Source organism: Urocitellus parryii, chromosome 7, assembly GCF_045843805.1.
Source record: "Urocitellus parryii isolate mUroPar1 chromosome 7, mUroPar1.hap1, whole genome shotgun sequence".
In the NCBI taxonomy this organism is placed as follows: Eukaryota; Metazoa; Chordata; class Mammalia; order Rodentia; family Sciuridae; genus Urocitellus; species Urocitellus parryii.
Window position 1 is genome coordinate 70194516 of NC_135537.1, and position 17880 is coordinate 70212395.

The window sequence follows — 17880 nt, forward strand, 5'->3', positions numbered from 1 at the left end:
CTCTTCAGTTCTGAACAACCTTCTATCTCTCTAGATTTGTGTATTCTGGAAATTTCATATAAATGCATCCATACAATATATAATCTTTTGGGACTGTCTTCTTTCACTTAGCATGTTTTCAAGATTCACCCATGTTGTAGGGAAGCCTCAGTATTCCCTTCGTTTTCTTTCTGAATAATATTCCATTGTATGGCTATACCTCATTTTGTTTATTCATTCATTGATAAACATTTGAGCTATTTGTATTTTTTCAGCTGTTAGAAATAATGTTTTTAGAAACATTCATATGCAAGTTTTGTATGGACATGTGTTTTCATTCCTCTTGGATATATACCTAGGAATGGAATGCTGAACCAAATGGTAACTCCAAATTTAACTTTTAAAGAATTACTAAACTGTTTTCTCTAATGGGGGCACTATTTTATAAAGTGTAAGGGTTCCATTTTCTCCATGTTTTGCTGTTCCTCATTATCGCCTGTCTTTGAAATGACCCAACCATCCTCATGAGTGTGAAGTGGTATTTTATTGTGGTTTTGATTATATTTCCTCGGTGACTAATAATGTTCATAATGCATTGTTGAATCATTTATCACTTCAACTTTAGTCATTCTTTCATTTACTCAACAAATCTTTTTTGAGAACCTTCTGTATGTCAGATTTCAGAAAAGAAGAAATAAATGACTGTTCACAAGTAACTGTAGATATGATCCCTAGTAGCTGGTGCTGCTGGCTTGGTAGTATGAAGACTAGCAAAGTCTCTTCTGATTGCTTTCATTTTCTTACTGAAATGAAAAGCAACATCAATTGGCCAAGAGAGGTCTGGAAGCTAACTGAGGAATGAAAATTTACCTCAATCCAAAGCGAAAGAAAATCCACACCCAGATTAATGGAACTTCAGCTAACCTAGCATATGTTCTCTTGTAAATCATAATACAATGAATATCTACATATCTACCAGGCAGTTAAAGAATAACTCATGTAGCTGAAAGCCTGTGTAGCATAGCCAACCCAATGATAGCCTACATCATTCTGCCTGAATTTTAATTTTATTCTCTTGCTTTTTATTCTCTTGTCATTCTCTCTCTCTCTCTCTCTCTCTCTCTCTCTCTCTCTCTCTCACACACACACACACACACACAGTTTCCTATGTATACATTTCCTAGTTTTGTATCCAAATTTTAAATTTTATATAAATGGTTGGTGTCTTACAACAAGAACCATTTTTTTTTGCAATTTGCTCTTACCAAAAAATGATGCTATAGACTATCATACATATTTCTTGCCTGTATAAGCAATAGTTTCCCTCAGGTATGCTTTCTTGTTAATAGGACATGTGCATCATATACATTTTTATTTTTGTTAGATAATGTAGAATTCTTCCCTAAAATGTTTGTATATGTTTATATTACCAACACTTTGTGATAATATTTTTCTCCTGATTCTTGCCAACACTCTCTGCCATCCAAAATTTTAATGAAAAATGGCTTCCCATGGATTCAGTGAGCAATTTTACAACATTACAATATGGTGTAGATCAATATGGGAGAACTGACATCTTTACATTTTTAAGTCAGTCATTCTATATATGAACATTCAATTCATATATTTTAATTAAATTTCATAATGTTTTATAATAAAGCCAAATGGTTGCATTCAAAAGGATATTATGCAGATTTTTATTAAACTGGTTCCTAGGCAACCTTTTTTTGGCTGTTAGAATAAATGGTATCTACATTATGTAGCATATAGGAATGAAAATGATTTGTTAAATTTCATATTAAATCCAGTGTAAGCTTGCTTGCCTCACATTAACTTATAACTTGTCTCCAAAATCTCTTGATTTTTCTGTAAATAATGAATAGATGTGAATGACGACAGTTTTGTTTTCTTATTTTCCATTATGTGATAGAGCCCACATGAGATAACCATATTACATATTGCCATTAGAAAAGAAGAAAAATGGGAACTTTATAGAATCCCTGATTCAGAGCAACTCTGAAATTTTGCTGGGCAAATGCCATCGGTTCTTCCTGTCCCAAGAAGCAGGCAAGGTGGGCTGTTCCTTAATAGTGTCCAAGGAGTCAGATCTGGATTCCCTTGGAGTCCCCATTTATTTTTTTCACAGCTCCTGGCTTGCTTCCCTTCTAGAATTTTCTTTTCTTCTTTTTCTTTTTTATTAACCTCAAAAGAGCACTGGAAAAGATGCCTTGGAGCAACTTCCTCAGCTTGTTTTCTGTCTGGCAAAATGGGGTCTCAGAGGACTTTTTATATCTTCAATATAAAATGTAGTCTCCTTTATTTTACTCCAGGCTGGTGTTTTCCATGACTCCAACTCTCTCAAATAATTTGCTGGTTTCCTGTATATTTTGATTTCTCTTCCATTCTTGTAGCAAAACCATATTCATAATTCTTTTCAAGAGTTCCTCTGTTTCCAGACTTAGTTGACATTTTAAGTGTTGTGAACAACCTTAATAAACACCATCCTAATTTTTTCAAAGGTTTGAATAAAGGGTCCCATATCCATAGTCTTAATTTCTTCTTTACCCTGAGACCTAATTTATCTGGCAGAGCCCTGAGTTTAACATTTGCATAGGATTTGTATTAGTTTAAAGATCTTTAGATGTCTGGAAAGGCGAGAGATGAGAAACTTGGCCAGACTATTAACACTTGCTCTAAATTTTACTTGCAAATTGGCCAGTTACTTTATGAGCTCATTTATTTCTTGAAGAAGCATATATGTAGCTGAAATCAAATTATATGATGTTTATAATATTTTTCCTGCATATCTCCATTATCAATTTTGAAAGACTATTAGGAATGCTTTCTCTCTTCCAAGTATCATCCACAGATGATAGTTTTATCAAATATTTTAACACCACATAACACTGGTCTTCATTTTTCAAGCCTCCCATGATAATTTCCTTACCATTTCACAGCTTTCACCAACCATGATATTGCAAAGCCAAAGGCATTAATTTAGTCTTTTATTTAGCAACACCATATCTCAGTTAACTACCAGCTAAAAACTCACTCCAAGATTCCGTGACTTTTTATTGCCTTGCTTGTCAGCTATTTCTCACTAAATTTCTGTTGCCAGAGGAGTTAAATATCCTGGATACCAAACCATTTATCCTTCTCTCTGCACTCTACTTTCCACCAACAGTGGAGTCTATCATTTTATTTAATTTCCCAGCAAGTAACTGCAGAGTTATTTCTGATTCTCTGCAGCTCACAAGTTTTTGGTCATACCCAACTTTAAAGCCTCTTTCTTTCTTCTTTGTTTTATGGCATCTAAGTTTATTTATTCTGTTGTTGTATCTGGTACTTTCTTTGTACCAGTCCTTAGGCTACTGTGAGCCAATAGCAGGATAAACCTTCAAACCAAATCCTTCCCCATTATGTAAATAAAATGAATAACATCAAATTCATTATCTCACCTTTCTGATACATTACCTATAAAATAAAACTTTATAGATTGATAAACCACACCATCAATTTCCTGTTCTATTCCTCTGCCCATACTGATTACCAAACATCTCTCCTTACCCAACTCAACCTTTGCAGCAATTCTGGTTACCTCTTCCAGATATATGCATAGAAATGGTCTGAATAGAATCCATGTCCATAAATAATTATATTTAGCATACACCCAGAATTTTTATGATTTCACTCTTACTTATGAATTCATTTGCTATAGTAGATTTAATAATTCCCATTACCAAATTTTATAGTTGGATGAAATACAATTCAGAGAATAACATTTCAAATAGCCCAAACTAGATTCTGCCTCTGTAAATATGTTCATTTTTTAAGTTCTGAAAAATGTCTTTTCCCTAATCAGCTTTGAAAAGCAAAATGTAGATTTAACTTTTACCAATATACTCAATTTTAATTCCTTTATTTCAAATGACATTCAATTTTGGTAGATAAATATGACTTCCCAGTTATTTCAAAACATTAATTTAATTGCATGATTTCACATCTGAAATCTATGGGAGTTCTTTGTTTTCCTAACTCAGGGAACATAAGTGCAGAGAGAGTTCAAATTACTTGTTAAGTTACACACTCTTATTAAAGTACATCTACTATATTTTATAGGCTGAAACAATATTTAGGTATCCAACTACTTTTTATTACTTATTCTCACTTGGAGAAATTCTTATCAAATATTATCTAAATCATTCTTTATGTGCAGCTTTTGAAATTGTATTTGTTATCTATACATTATATTACATATATGATATTATTATTTTTGTTGTATCATGTATTGAATTTGTATATTTGTGAATTGTAAAGACTCAGAACACAAGATCTAAATTTTCAGAATTGTTCAAAACTCTTCTAATACTAAAACTTATCATTAGACATAATTTAAACAAAGCATGTGTTTCTTAGATCAAAATATTTTCAAAATCACCAGATTCTATTTATCATAAAATGTTGAAAAGACATGGAAATACCAAGTCAAAAGTTTAAGATCACCCTCAATTCCTCCCTTCAAATAAAACCTTTATAAAACTTTGGTTTTACTTAATGTTTGCCTAGTAAAGAACAGTTTTTTTTGCACATACTAAGATTCAATGGACTTTAGAGAATGGATGAATGATGGATATCAATCCATATGAATTCTAAACAAAAATTAGATCAATATATATGTATTTCTTTTTAATTTGTCCTTTTTTCACTTAAAATATCCCTAGCAATTACATATATTCAATATCTTCATGCAATACAATTTTTATAGCTGAATCATGTCCAAGTCATTCAATTGAATGAGTTACTTCATTTTAAAATCTATGAAAAGAGATTAACATTTTTTGAATTAGTATGACATACCTCTCACTGACATTGCCCTGCTTCAAACCTCTACTGGATCTTTAAAAGTCCAGGATGCTCCACAATTGGAGATGATGTGCCCATCTGGCCCTATTGCCTCTTGACTTTGTTGACTCCAACCCAATTTCTTCCAGAGAAATTATGTACCATTTCCCAGAAGTGACACCAAGCTCTCAATTTGTGGGCCTTAAAGCACCTTCCTCCTTCCACCAGGAATGCTGGTCCTACTCCTCCTCTGAGAACACATGTGTAGCCTTCCAAATCCAAATCCAAGATTTTATTACTAAATCCTGTATCACAGTGATCCTCAGGAATCAGCGTAAACCACACAGAACAAGCAGTTGAGTAGAGATGGGGAGAACTGAAGTTTTATGTCCATTCAGAAGAAAGAAAAGAACATTTTGGTTTGAGTGAGCAGCCAACCCTCTAGACAGGGTTATTTTCCTATTGTCCGTGAACAAGAAAAAGCTATCTAAAGCAGCACATTCTTTTCTTCTCTTCAGGAAACAGTGGCTTTCAATTCTTCTCTTCTGAGGCCCCGAGTGATCGGAGAATGGATTGGTAGAGAAGAAAACGATGCTGATCCACTAGCTGCTGAAATGCTGCAGCCCCCAGTTCCAAGAAGTAAAAATGACCAATGGGAAAGCGAAGACAGTGGCTCTAGCCCTGCAGGAAGGTAAGAAGAGATGCCTTCCAGGATTCTATGACTGGCCACTAGAAGATGAATGGACAATAAACCCAAGTGCAGGATTTTGATGAGATACCTCATAGTAATTTTATATAGAAAATTGGTAAGCTTCGTGTGGGATAAAACATTTAGCTAGATTTAACTTTCCCACAGTGTGTGTGTGTGTGTGTGTGTGTGTATTTCAAAACATCACAAATAATAAATACATAGTTTTACGTGTCAATTTAGAGTGTCATTAGGCTTGCTTTTGGTTTGGGTGTTTTTCTTCACAACTAGATGGTTATCATCTCTTTGCTACTAAAACCAAAAGGGAAAATAATTTCAAGGTTATAAGCTGTTAGTCAAGACCAACTATAACACTGGGCAGCAAGTGGCTGGCTGCTAAGATTTGGAGAGGGGATTCCTGAGGTACTAGAATGATGTAGTTCATCATCAGGAAGAAGAAAACTTAAATGCATAATATACTGTAAGAAGTAGAGTAAATGTGAAATATAAGAAGATATAAATCTTGGTTTAGAACTATTTAGGTTTATAGTTGAAAACTATGTTGAATATAATTATCCATAATTTATTTAATTTTTTAAACTATTATAAACTTGCAAGTTCATATAACTCTTACTTAGAGCCCTGATGCCCAAATGGTGGCAAATTTGCCTTAAGCATCCTTATTTTGATACAAGTGAAGTAATGTTGGAATGTCCAGATCATATTTATTAGGTAGAGCATATTCAACATTATCTTGTTTTTGTAATGCCATTTTGAGAGTGCAACTCAAAGCAAAATGAAAACTTCAAGGAAGTTGAGGTAGAAAGCATTATGGGAGGCCTGGCTGACACCAAATTGAGAAAACAGATTTGAATATTCATAATTAAAATGTACCAGGAGCTTGTAATAGGAACTTTCTGTGTCATTAGCTGACCACCACAAAAACCTTGCTCCTATGCACAGATCAGCCACACTAACTTGGTATTGCCTCTGTTAAATTTAGCAGCAACCCATAAATACTTTTTTCTCAAAGAGAAAACTATTTTCTACAGTGTAATAGCTTTCAGAGGTTCCTTGCTTTGACTTATCACTTGGCTGGAGGGAAAGAAGTTCAAAATACTCATTAATGTGCTTCAGGCATATAGAAAATTGATTCTATTTCCATGAGAAATAACTTTTAAATTATATAAATAGTTGAAGTGTCCTATATAAGGAGGAGAAAAACATTTTAAAAAATCCATTTATCTTCTTCTGTGAAATGCCAGATCAATTTCACCTATCAATGCGGGTAATTTTATTTTTAATATAAGACTTATAACACCCACTAGACCTTTATCTTTATTCATTGGTAGATATTTAGTTCTTAAATGTAAAATAGAGAAATGTCAGCTTTCATTTTGCTTTTATTTAATCATAATAATAATCAGGGCTATCTTACTGCTTCTATGTTCTTCCTAGCCTCAGTGAGTAGGCTCTTATTCTCTTTGGAATGCTGAATAAAGGGGAATCCTAATTGAATCCCTTTCTGCAATCCTAATTGAATCCCTTCCTCAGAAAACTCATTATTATCATTATTATTATTATTAGTAGTATTAGGGATTGAAACCAGAGGTGCTTAACCACTGAGGCTCATCTCCATTCTTCTTTTATTTATTTAGTTTTTAAAATTTTGAGACAGGTTCTCCTGAAGTGGCTCAGGGCCTCACTAAGTACTGAGGCTGGCTTTGAACTTGCAACCCTCCTGTCTCAGCCTCCTGAGTCATTGAGATTACAGGCATGCAGTCTATGAAGAGCTTTCAAATATTTGTCTTGGAAAGTTGCTTTCACTTTAATTTTTCTTTGTCTCTAAATTATGGGTTCAGACATACCTATGAACATAAGAAAGTGGTGAAGTTCTACCTTGATGTTCCATTAGAGCAGAAAATATTATGTGCACATCTGAATTCCATGTAGAGAGTAGTGGTAAATTCTGTTAGAAACTATATTTCTCCCTTTTTCTAATTCAAGACAGGATTCCTGTATTTTTGCTACTAGCTCACACAGAATTCAGTTTGATTTGGATGAATAACAAAGTGTTGTAGATAAATTTTTAATGGCTGTAGAGTCTGTACCTATAATATTAGTCTTTCCCCTTAAATAGTAATGAACATGTGCAATAATTTAGCAGCCTTAAACATTAGCAGGCTGAATGATATTCTAGACTCCTCAAAGAAAATTTGATTTTCAAGCCTGACTTCATCCATTTTTCTTTCTCCCACTGGGTCTTGCATATGGTTGTTGTCAATAGGCATCTGTTACAGGAGTGATGGAGGTAAGGACTGTCACTTGACATCTGCAAGGTAAAGCTTATTCACCAGCTTATTCACTTATTGTCTATCTTTAGTTGTGGCCCATATCCCTTACACATTTTTTTTCCAACCATCTATTATTCATATTTTTCTCTGAATTGTTGTTATTACAATACTCCATCTTTGGCAAGTAGCCAACTTTCCCTTTCATGCAGAATGATAGAAACATGACGGGCTGAATTGTCACTCTTAAAGAGAATTAAATAGATGTTATACTAAACCTTGAGAGTCTTATGGGTAGAAACTTTCCTGAAATATTTTCCTAGAGGATTTTTTTTTAAATAATGTATGTCAATTAAACTTTTTCCCTTAGCCCCTCTCCCCCAAGTATGGCATTGTACAAAAAGGTTCAACAATTTTGGAACGTGTAACTGACACCTCTAAGGGTTCAGTGCTGGTTGAAGTGAAGGCAGTTGCAAGAGTACTATGGAGAAACAATAGAAAAGAACAGGAGACACTAATATGACATTCATGACCCCTAGCCAGTCTCTGGATGGGACTCAAGAGCTCTGTGAATCTCTTAAATTCCATGCAAAATGTTGTATTTTGTGTTGATGGTCATTTTCCCACTTAATCTTTCATTGACTTTCAAATTCAGAATTGAGAGAGCTTAAAAAAAAAAGAAATTAAAACACCTGAACAAGAGGAGAAAGGGTGTTTATAAAAGAGAGGGGAATGTGTTGGGGAATGCTTCAAGACGTCCTGTGTTTGTTAGATACAACTTGTTTGCATTGTTGCTGTTGCTTGTCTAGCCAGTTAGTGGGAAAACATATATACTCACTGCACATGAAGAGTTATAAAAAATAATCACATATTTACAAAAATAAATGTAAACAAAAATTTTCATAATTCTATATAATCTTATTTTAAACCATCTTAATTAGACATTGCAATAGCCGTGTAATGAATTTCCTAAAATGACTTGTTAAATCTTAATGTGAATTTGTAAGTAGGCTCATCAAGCCTTGAAAACCTAATGAGGCTCCTTTGAAGCTGAACCACCTTATTAAAACAAGAATAATATCCATAAATATTATAGATCTGGTGAACTGGCTTTGTAACTTAGCGCTGCTATTTGATTTTAAATATGCCATATAATTAATAGAAATCTTATTATTTAAAAATGTAGGTTAAATGTCCCTATAGAAACTAAATTTACTTCCTGTTAGGAAGTTTCCCTTTCCTTAAAGCTCAAAATGGCTTCTTATGTGCCAGTGAACGAAGCTCGGAAATGCTTCCCTTCCAGAGAAACAGACCAGGCAACTTACAAATGTATGACACGAATTTAAGCGGTATTAGGTCATATGATGGGAAATGAAGCAGGATTAAGAAGAACAAAGCAGATCAAAGAGAGGGTACTCTTTTACATGCAAAGACCAAGAGCAAAGAAATTGCCCTAATATTGTGATATTTTTGGCTATTGTGGACATCATACAAAAAATGTAAAATACGACAAAGAAAAGTCAAACTTAGTAATTTAGACATACTCTAACATGAAAACTTTAAGGGTGTAAAATATTGATTAATAATGGTAAATCTGTCAAAGAAATCCAAAAGAGAAGGCTTAATATCCAAAATATACAAAATTTGTACCTCATGACTAACAAATTTATTTTTAAACTAGAAATATAAAGCATACACTGACTTCAATGAAGTCATTTTTATAGGGCTTAAAATTTATTTTAAGGTGTTTAGAAATACAGTAATTTATTTGTGTTAAAAAACATGTTCCAGTTCTAATAATTATTTTGCAAAACACAGTACTAGTTATCCATAGACTTCATGTGTGTTAAGCAACATTTGAGGCTTACTCCATATCTAGGTCTTCCAGACCTGTGCTATGTTAATGTCAAACCATGTGTTTTAATGAGATCAAAAATTATTATCATAAAATTCTGGCGAATCGGATTCAAATACATATCAAAAAAATTATACACCATGATCAAGTAGGATTCATCCCTGGTATGCAAGGTTGGTTCAATATACGGAAATCAATAAATGTTATCCACCACATCAATAGACTTAAAAATAAGAACCATATGATCATCTCGATAGATGCAGAAAAAGCTTTCGACAAAGTACAGCATCCCTTTATGTTCAAAACTCTAGAAAAATTAGGGATAACTGGATCATACCTCAACATTGTAAAAGCAATCTATGATAAGCCACAGGCCAGCATCATTCTGAATGGAGAAAAATTGAAGGCATTCCCTCTAAGATCTGGTACAAGACAGGGATGCCCTCTCTCACCACTTCTGTTCAACATAGTCCTCGAAACACTGGCCAGAGCAATTAGGCAGACGAAAGAAATTAAAGGCATAAAAATAGGAAAAGAAGAACTTAAATTATCACTATTTGCAGATGATATGATTCTATACCTAGCAGACCCAAAAGGGTCTACAAAGAAGCTATTAGAGCTAATAAATGAATTCAGCAAAGTGGCAGGATATAAGATCAACACGCATAAATCAAAGGCATTCCTGTATATCAGTGACAAATCCTCTGAAACGGAAATGAGGACAACTACTCCATTCACAATATCCCCCCAAAAAATAAAATACTTGGGAATCAACCTAACAAAAGAGGTGAAAGATTTATACAATGAAAATTACAGAACCCTAAAGAAAGACATAGAAGAAGACCTTAGAAGATGGAAAAATATACCCTGCTCATGGATAGGCAGAACCAACATCATCAAAATGGCGATATTACCAAAAGTCCTATATAAGTTCAATGCAATGCCAATCAAAATCCCAACAGCATATCTTGTAGAAATCGATAAAAGAATCAGGAAATTCATATGGAATAATAAAAGACCCAGAATAGCAAAAACAATACTAAGCAGGAAGTGTGAATCAGGCGGTATAGAGATACCAGACTTCAAACTATACTACAGAGCAATAGTAACAAAAACAGCATGGTACTGGTACCAAAACAGGCGGGTGGACCAATGGTACAGAATAGAGGACACAATAACCAATCCACAAAACTACAACTATCTTATTTTTGATAAAGGGGCTAAAAGCATGCAATGGAGGAAGGATAGCATCTTCAACAAATGGTGCTGGGAAAACTGGAAATCCATTTGCACCAAAATGAATCTGAATCCCTATCTCTCGCCGTGCACAAAAGTTAACTCAAAATGGATCAAGGAGCTTGATATTAAATCAGAGACATGGCATCTGATAGAAGAAAAAGTTGGTTATGATCTACACGCTGTGGGATCGGGCTCCAAATTCCTCAATAGGACACCCATAGCGCTAGAGTTAACAAATAGAATCAACAAATGGGACTTACTCAAACTAAAAAGTTTTTTCTCAGCAAAAGAAACAATAAGAGAGATAAACAGGGAGCCTACATCCTGGGAACAAATCTTTACTCCACACACTTCAGATAGAGCCCTAATAACCAGAATATACAAAGAACTCAAAAAATTAGACAATAAGATAACAAATAACCCAATCAATAAATGGGCAAAGGACCTGAACAGACACTTCTCAGAGGAGGACATACAATCAATCAATAAGTACATGAAAAAATGCTCACCATCGCTAGCAGTCAGAGAAATGCAAATCAAAACTACCCTAAGATACCATCTCACTACAGTAAGACTGGCAGCCATTAGGAAGTCAAACAACAATAAGTGCTGGAGAGGATGCGGGGAAAAGGGCACTCTTGTTCATTGCTGGTGGGACTGCAAATTGGTGCAGCCAATTTGGAAAGCAGTATGGAGATTTCTTGGAAAGCTGGGAATGGAACCACCATTTGACCCAGCTATTCCCCTTCTCGGTCTATTCCCTAAAGCCCTAACAAGAGCATGCTACAGGGACACTGCTACATCGATGTTCATAGCAGCTCAATTCACGATAGCAAGACTGTGGAACCAGCCTAGATGCCCTTCAATAGATGAATGGATAAAAAAAATGTGGCATTTATATACTATGGAGTATTACTCTGCATTAAGAAATGACAAAATCATAGAATTTGGAGGGAAATGGATGGCATTAGAGCAGATTATGCTAAGTGAAGCTAGTCAATCTTTAAAAAACAAATACCAAATGACTCCTTTGATATAAGGGGAGTAAACAAGGACAGGGCAGGGACGAAGAGCTTGAGAATAAGATTTACATTAAATAGGGATGAGAGGTGGGAGGGAAAGGGAGTGAGAAGGGAAATTGCATGGAAATGGAAGGCGATCCTCAGGGTTATACAAAATGTCATATAAGAGGAAAGGAGGGGCAAGACAAGATAATACAAATGGAAGAAATGATTTACAGTAGAAGGGGTAGAGAGAGAAAAGGGGAGGGGAGGGGAGGGGAGGGGAAGGGAGGGGGGTAGTAGAGAATTGGACAGACAGCAGAATACATCAGACACTAGAAAGGCAATATGTTAATCAATGGAAGGGAAACTGATGTGATACAGCAATTTGTATACGGGGTAAAAGCGGGAGTTCATAATCCACGTGAATCAACCGTGTAATATGATGTATTAAGAACTATGTAATGTTATGAACGTCCAATAAAAAAAAAAAATTATTATCTATCACATCGAAGACATATATATATCCCCTTAATTTTGAATTTATTGAATGTGTTTGTAAGAGAATGAAAAAGTAGTTCAAAAAATCAACTTGCTAAATATTTACTGAACATTAATAGAAGATAATGTGCTAGATACCGGGTAAGAGTAATGGGAAAGAAAAAAATATATTGTATTCAAAAAACTTGCTTCTTTAACATTCAGGAAATGAGAAAGAAAGAGGGAAAAGAAAAGAAGGAAAAGAAAAAGAAGAGTCCTATTTCTGCAATTCAGCGCACACACTGCTAGGCACATAATAAGCATTTAATAAGTGAGCATTCACTAAATTGATTATAGAACATAGTATTTAGACTTTTTTTTTTTTTTAAAAAGCTCTTCTACATAAAAACCTAATTACAACAGCTAAGCATGAAACTCTTCAACTCCCTGGGCTTCAATACGAAGGGAGCCATTTAATTTCTAATTGAAGTTAAGAAATAGATTTAAGAGACAGATTCTTCCTAAAATGCCATGAGGGTGCATTCTATGAGCTCAGGATCTAGTTCTCGAGAGACATCATCCATTTTTCTACCACACAGAGCACACAGGGCCGATCAAACGGATTTTACCAATCTGTGCTCAGGAACAGAGTGTGAAGCAGAATGAGCAAGGTTGGGGACACAGGGGAGACTGGGGACAGGAGGTGGGATGGGTGGGGGGCTGGGAGGGGCTCCACCAGGACAGGCAGGCCCATGGGACTGAGGTGAGGTTGGCCACTAAGTTATTTAAACTCTTATGTTTCCATTTAACTCAAGTTTAGAAGTTACCCTTCTGAACCAAAACAAAATGGAATCTTTGAATGTATTAACATCAAATGGAAATACTGACTGCTGCTTTTTTTCATAAGGGCCTCCCAAGATGTTCCCTTTCTTGTTATGATGGACATTATGGCTCAAGAGAAGCCATGCAAATCTTCAGGATGCCACCTGGTGTTCTTTGAACACATGATCTATTAAATTACCACTGAGAGATGGCTCTGTGTGTTCTATCTTGATTCATTTTATCATTTTTTAAAATCAATGTTTGATTTAATATATGACAGCCGAATACATTACAATTCTTATTACACATATAGAGCCCAGTTTTTCATATCTCTGGTTGTCTACAAAGTATATTCACACCAATTCATGTCTTCATACATGTACTTTGGATAATAATGATCATCACATTCCACCATTGTTTCTAACCCCTAACCCTTCCCTTCCTCCTACTGTATCTATTCCTCTCATGCTCCCTCTCCCTATCCCACTATGAATCAGCCTCCTTATATCAAAGAAAACATTCAGCATTTGTTTTTTGGGGATTGGCTAACTTCACTTATCATAATCTTCTCTAACTCCATCCATTTACCTGCAAATGCCATGATTTTATTCTCTTTTATTGCTAAGTAATATTCCATTGTATATATATATATTTTCATTTTTTAATCCATTCATCTATTGAAGGGCATCTAGGTTGGTTCCACAGTTTAGCTATTGTGAATTGTGCTGCTATAAACATTGATGTGGCTGTGTCCCTGTAGTACGCTGTTTTTAAGTCCTTTGGGTATAGACTGAGGAGAGGGATAGCTGGGTCAAATGGTGGTTCCATTCCCAATCATCCAAGAAATCTCCAAACTGCTTTCCATATTGGCTGCACCAATTTGCAGTCCCACCAGCAGTGAATGAGTGTACCTTTTCCCCACATCCTCGCCAACACTTACTGTTGTTTGTATTCATAATAGCTGTCATTCTTACTGGAGTGAGATGAAATCTAAGATTCACTTTATCTTTACGAAAGCATGATTATTATCCCTGTTGCAGGAATGAGGAAACCAACTCCTGGAGTGTTTGCTTCTCTGTTCCAAGGTTGGTTACCTAAGTGGCTGAGCCAGACTGTCTTGCTCCAAATTCTGTGCCCTTAAATGATTTATAGCCTCTCTCTGTAGAAGAGTTCCAGGATTGAGATCTGGAAAAGGTGTCAGGGATGGGGGGTGGGGTGGGCAGATAAAGGCCCCGAGAACCCTTAGATGCTCTTAGAAAGACCCCAATCCTCTCTTCCCTTTATCTCATTCACCACTGCTCTCTGCATTCTGGCTGCCCACAACAGTGCTATTTTTTCCTCTCTCTCTTTCTCTCTCTCTCTCTTTAAAATTATTAATTATTTAATTAATTTTAATTAGGTATATATGACAGCAGAACACATTTTGATTCATTGTACACAATTGCACACAACTTTTCATTTCTCTGGTTGTTCACAATGTAGCATTGCACCTTTTGTGCAGTCATACATGCACCTAGGGTAGTGATGTTCATTTCATTCCACCATCTTTTTTACCCCCATACCCCCTCCCTACCCCACCTTCCCCTTTGCACAAAGTTTCTCCATTTTTTCCCATGCCCTCCTCCCACTATGTATCAGCATCCACTTATCAGAAAGAACATTTGGCCTTTGTTTTTTTGCAATTTGTTTACTTTGCTTAGCATGATAGTCTCCACCCCCATCCATTTACCTGCAAATGTCACAATTTTATTCTTTTTTAATGCTGAGTAATATTCTATTGTGTATTTATACCACAGTTTCTTTATCCATTCATTTATTGTCGGGCATCTAAGTTAGTTCCATAGTTCAACTATTGTGAATTGAGCTTCTATAAACATTAATGTGGCCACATTACCTTAGTATGCTGTTTGTAAGTCTTTTGGGTATAAATCAAGGAGTGGGATACCTGAGTGAAATGATGGTTCCATTCCAAGTTTTCTAAAGAATCTCTATACTGCTTTCCATATTGGTTGCACCAATTTGCAGTCCCACCAGCAATGTATGAGTGTGCCTTTTCCCCCACATCCTCTTCAACACTTATTGTTGTTTGTATTCTTCTGACTGGCGTGAGAAGAAATCTTATAGCAGTTTTGATTTGCATTTCTCTAATTACTAGAGATGTTGAACATTTTTTCATATATTTGTTGATTGATTGTGTATCATCTTCTGAAAAGTGTCTGTTCAGTTCTTTAGCCCATTTATTGATGGGGTAGTTTGTTTATTTGGTGTTACATTTTTTGAGTTCTTTGTATATCCTGGAGATTAGTGCTCTATCTGACATGCGTGTGGCAAAAATTTGCTCCCAAAATGTAGGTTCTCTCTTCACCTCGTTGATTATTTCTTTTGCTGAGAAGAAGCTTTTTATTTTGAGGCTATTTTCTCATAAAGGTGCTATTTTTGCTTCTTTGATCCTCAGCCTGTGGGGCCGGAGAAGAGGCAGGACCAGTCTTTGCTTCTCTGCTGCTTACAGATTTTGCTCTATCACTTTACCTGCTGCACCTCTCCCCCCACCCCCCCAAAAAATTCCTCCCTAGAATTGTGACTTCCAGAATCCCATGTTTTCAGTCTGATCATCATCCACATGTTCTTGAAGCCATACTTGACTATCCCCTGGTTATTCCCCTTTCCCACATAGGCACTTTCCCTAAATCATTACCTTCATGGTGAAATCAATATAAACACCAGTGATTCTTCCCCAAATCTGGCCCCTCCTTTCCTTCATCCGCTCTCATTATTGATCTTGAACTCCACCTTGCCTGACCCACTCATTCTTTCTGTCATATCCTGAACCCTCTCATTGCCATTATCTGCCATTGGTAATGTCAGTTTTAGGTATCTCACCCTCTGTCAGCCTTTGTCCTTGCTCATTCCTTCTGGCACCCAACTTTTGGGTGTGCCAAGTTTCCATCCTGCTAATTTTCGATTGTGCTAAATTTCCATTGCTCCTGACCCACCACCTTGTTCCTTATATTTCTCCTTTTTCAGCTTTTGTCCATGGCCCACTGTTGTAGTCATTCTCTTGAAGATACTGCCTCGTCCCTCTTTTCCTTTGTCTTAGTTTCCTTTTAACAATCCAATTCTTCATTCTGTGGTGAAACCAGCAAAGGCTGCAGAGCCTGTGGTTCCACTCTCTAGAGACACTGAACTCATGACTTCCCAACTGCAGGGGCACCCTGGAACTGCCCGGTGAAGTTGCTGCCAGTGGCTGAACAATCCACATATCCACTTTCCTCAGGAATGATTTCACGTCTTCACTTCTCTCCTTAAATCCCCAACTCTTCTTCTCATCTTCTTCTTTACTGATGACCCTGCTTCCTGTTTCAAGGAGGAAAGAGGTTCAGAGACTCTTCCTCCATAAGCCCTCCCAGCACCACGGGTGGGCCTGGCTCACCTGTGACCAAGTGGGTGCAGCCCACACTCCCACCCAAAGCAAGCCCCTCACTTGGTTCTAGATGCTCAGTCTCAGCCACTGTGCAAGCTGCTTATTCCCTGTGTCCCCCCTCTATTCCTTCTACTAGGTCATTCCCATCAGCATAAAACTCTCATGGGATGCCTCTCTACATAAGGAAGCCTCCTCCCTGGCCCCAGCTGTCAATGCTCTCTGCTTTTCATTGTTCTTACAGCCAGGCTCCTCACTGTGTTCACTGTCCCCTCCACTTGTAATCTTTTCCCAATAGAATCTTATTTCCACCACCTGTTGAAACCACCTTTATCAATGTCAACCAGACAGCGTTTAGTGTCTCCCATTGCCATTCCAATGACCTGACTTCTGCCTTCTGAAATTCCAGCATCAAGTCTCAGCCCCCATCTTCCTCCCCTAACAGCAGCATTTGGGAACCTATCAATTGTGTGTTTGGATGTGTTCCTCACAGTCCTTATCTGTAATTATGAAATTCAAGCTGCTCAGGAAACTGAAATGGTTTTCGTAACTCATGACAGCAAAACCCCATCTGAACACTGTAGATTTTTTATTTAACCTACTCAGTGGCGATGCTGATACATAAGGACATAGAAAACTGCTGTAATTGATAGCAAAGTCAAGCCTCAGACCCTCCTTGGAGGTGTTACATAATATACAGTTTATGCAGCAGAGCACATCCAGCCCCAAATCTAGAAAAACAGTTATGGACCTGGAGTAGAAATCTAAGATTACATTCAGGAAGATAAATTTATTTGTAACTAGGCATGTTTTGATCATATATTAGCTTTATAAAACAATGTTATTTTATGGGAATGAAAATAAACATTGGCCTTATGATTATTTATATCAAATAACATCTTTAAGATACTATATATCTTAATTTTGCATGAAACATGTAATTTCTAGTTATTGTATATAATTTAGGTAGATAATAATAAATAAACTTGTCAGAATCTTCATAAAACACCTGCTTCAAACAGTAATACTTGGAGAATTATTATTTATTCCTAAAGGGGAAAATCTCTATAGAACTATAATTGTATTTTTGCATAAAAACAAAGTAATTTTGTTAAGCATAAGATATTATTCAAGGGAGAGAATTGAATTACAGCAGATGGGGTAGAGAGAGAAGATGGGAGGGGAGGGGAGGGGGGTTAGCAGGGGATAGGAAAGGTAGCAGAATACAACAGTCACTAATATGGCATTATGTAAAAACGTGGATG

At 36.1% G+C, this 17880-nt stretch overlaps 1 protein-coding gene across 1 annotated transcript in view; it reads left to right on the forward strand.

Annotated features, from left to right (window-relative positions):
- The window catches only part of C7H8orf34 (chromosome 7 C8orf34 homolog), a 394600-nt gene that overhangs the window by 134832 nt on the left and 241888 nt on the right, over window positions 1-17880 (forward strand). The window contains 1 exon segment of the mRNA XM_026407762.2: window positions 5340-5512. Within this exon segment, the coding sequence (XP_026263547.2) occupies window positions 5340-5512 (173 nt within the window).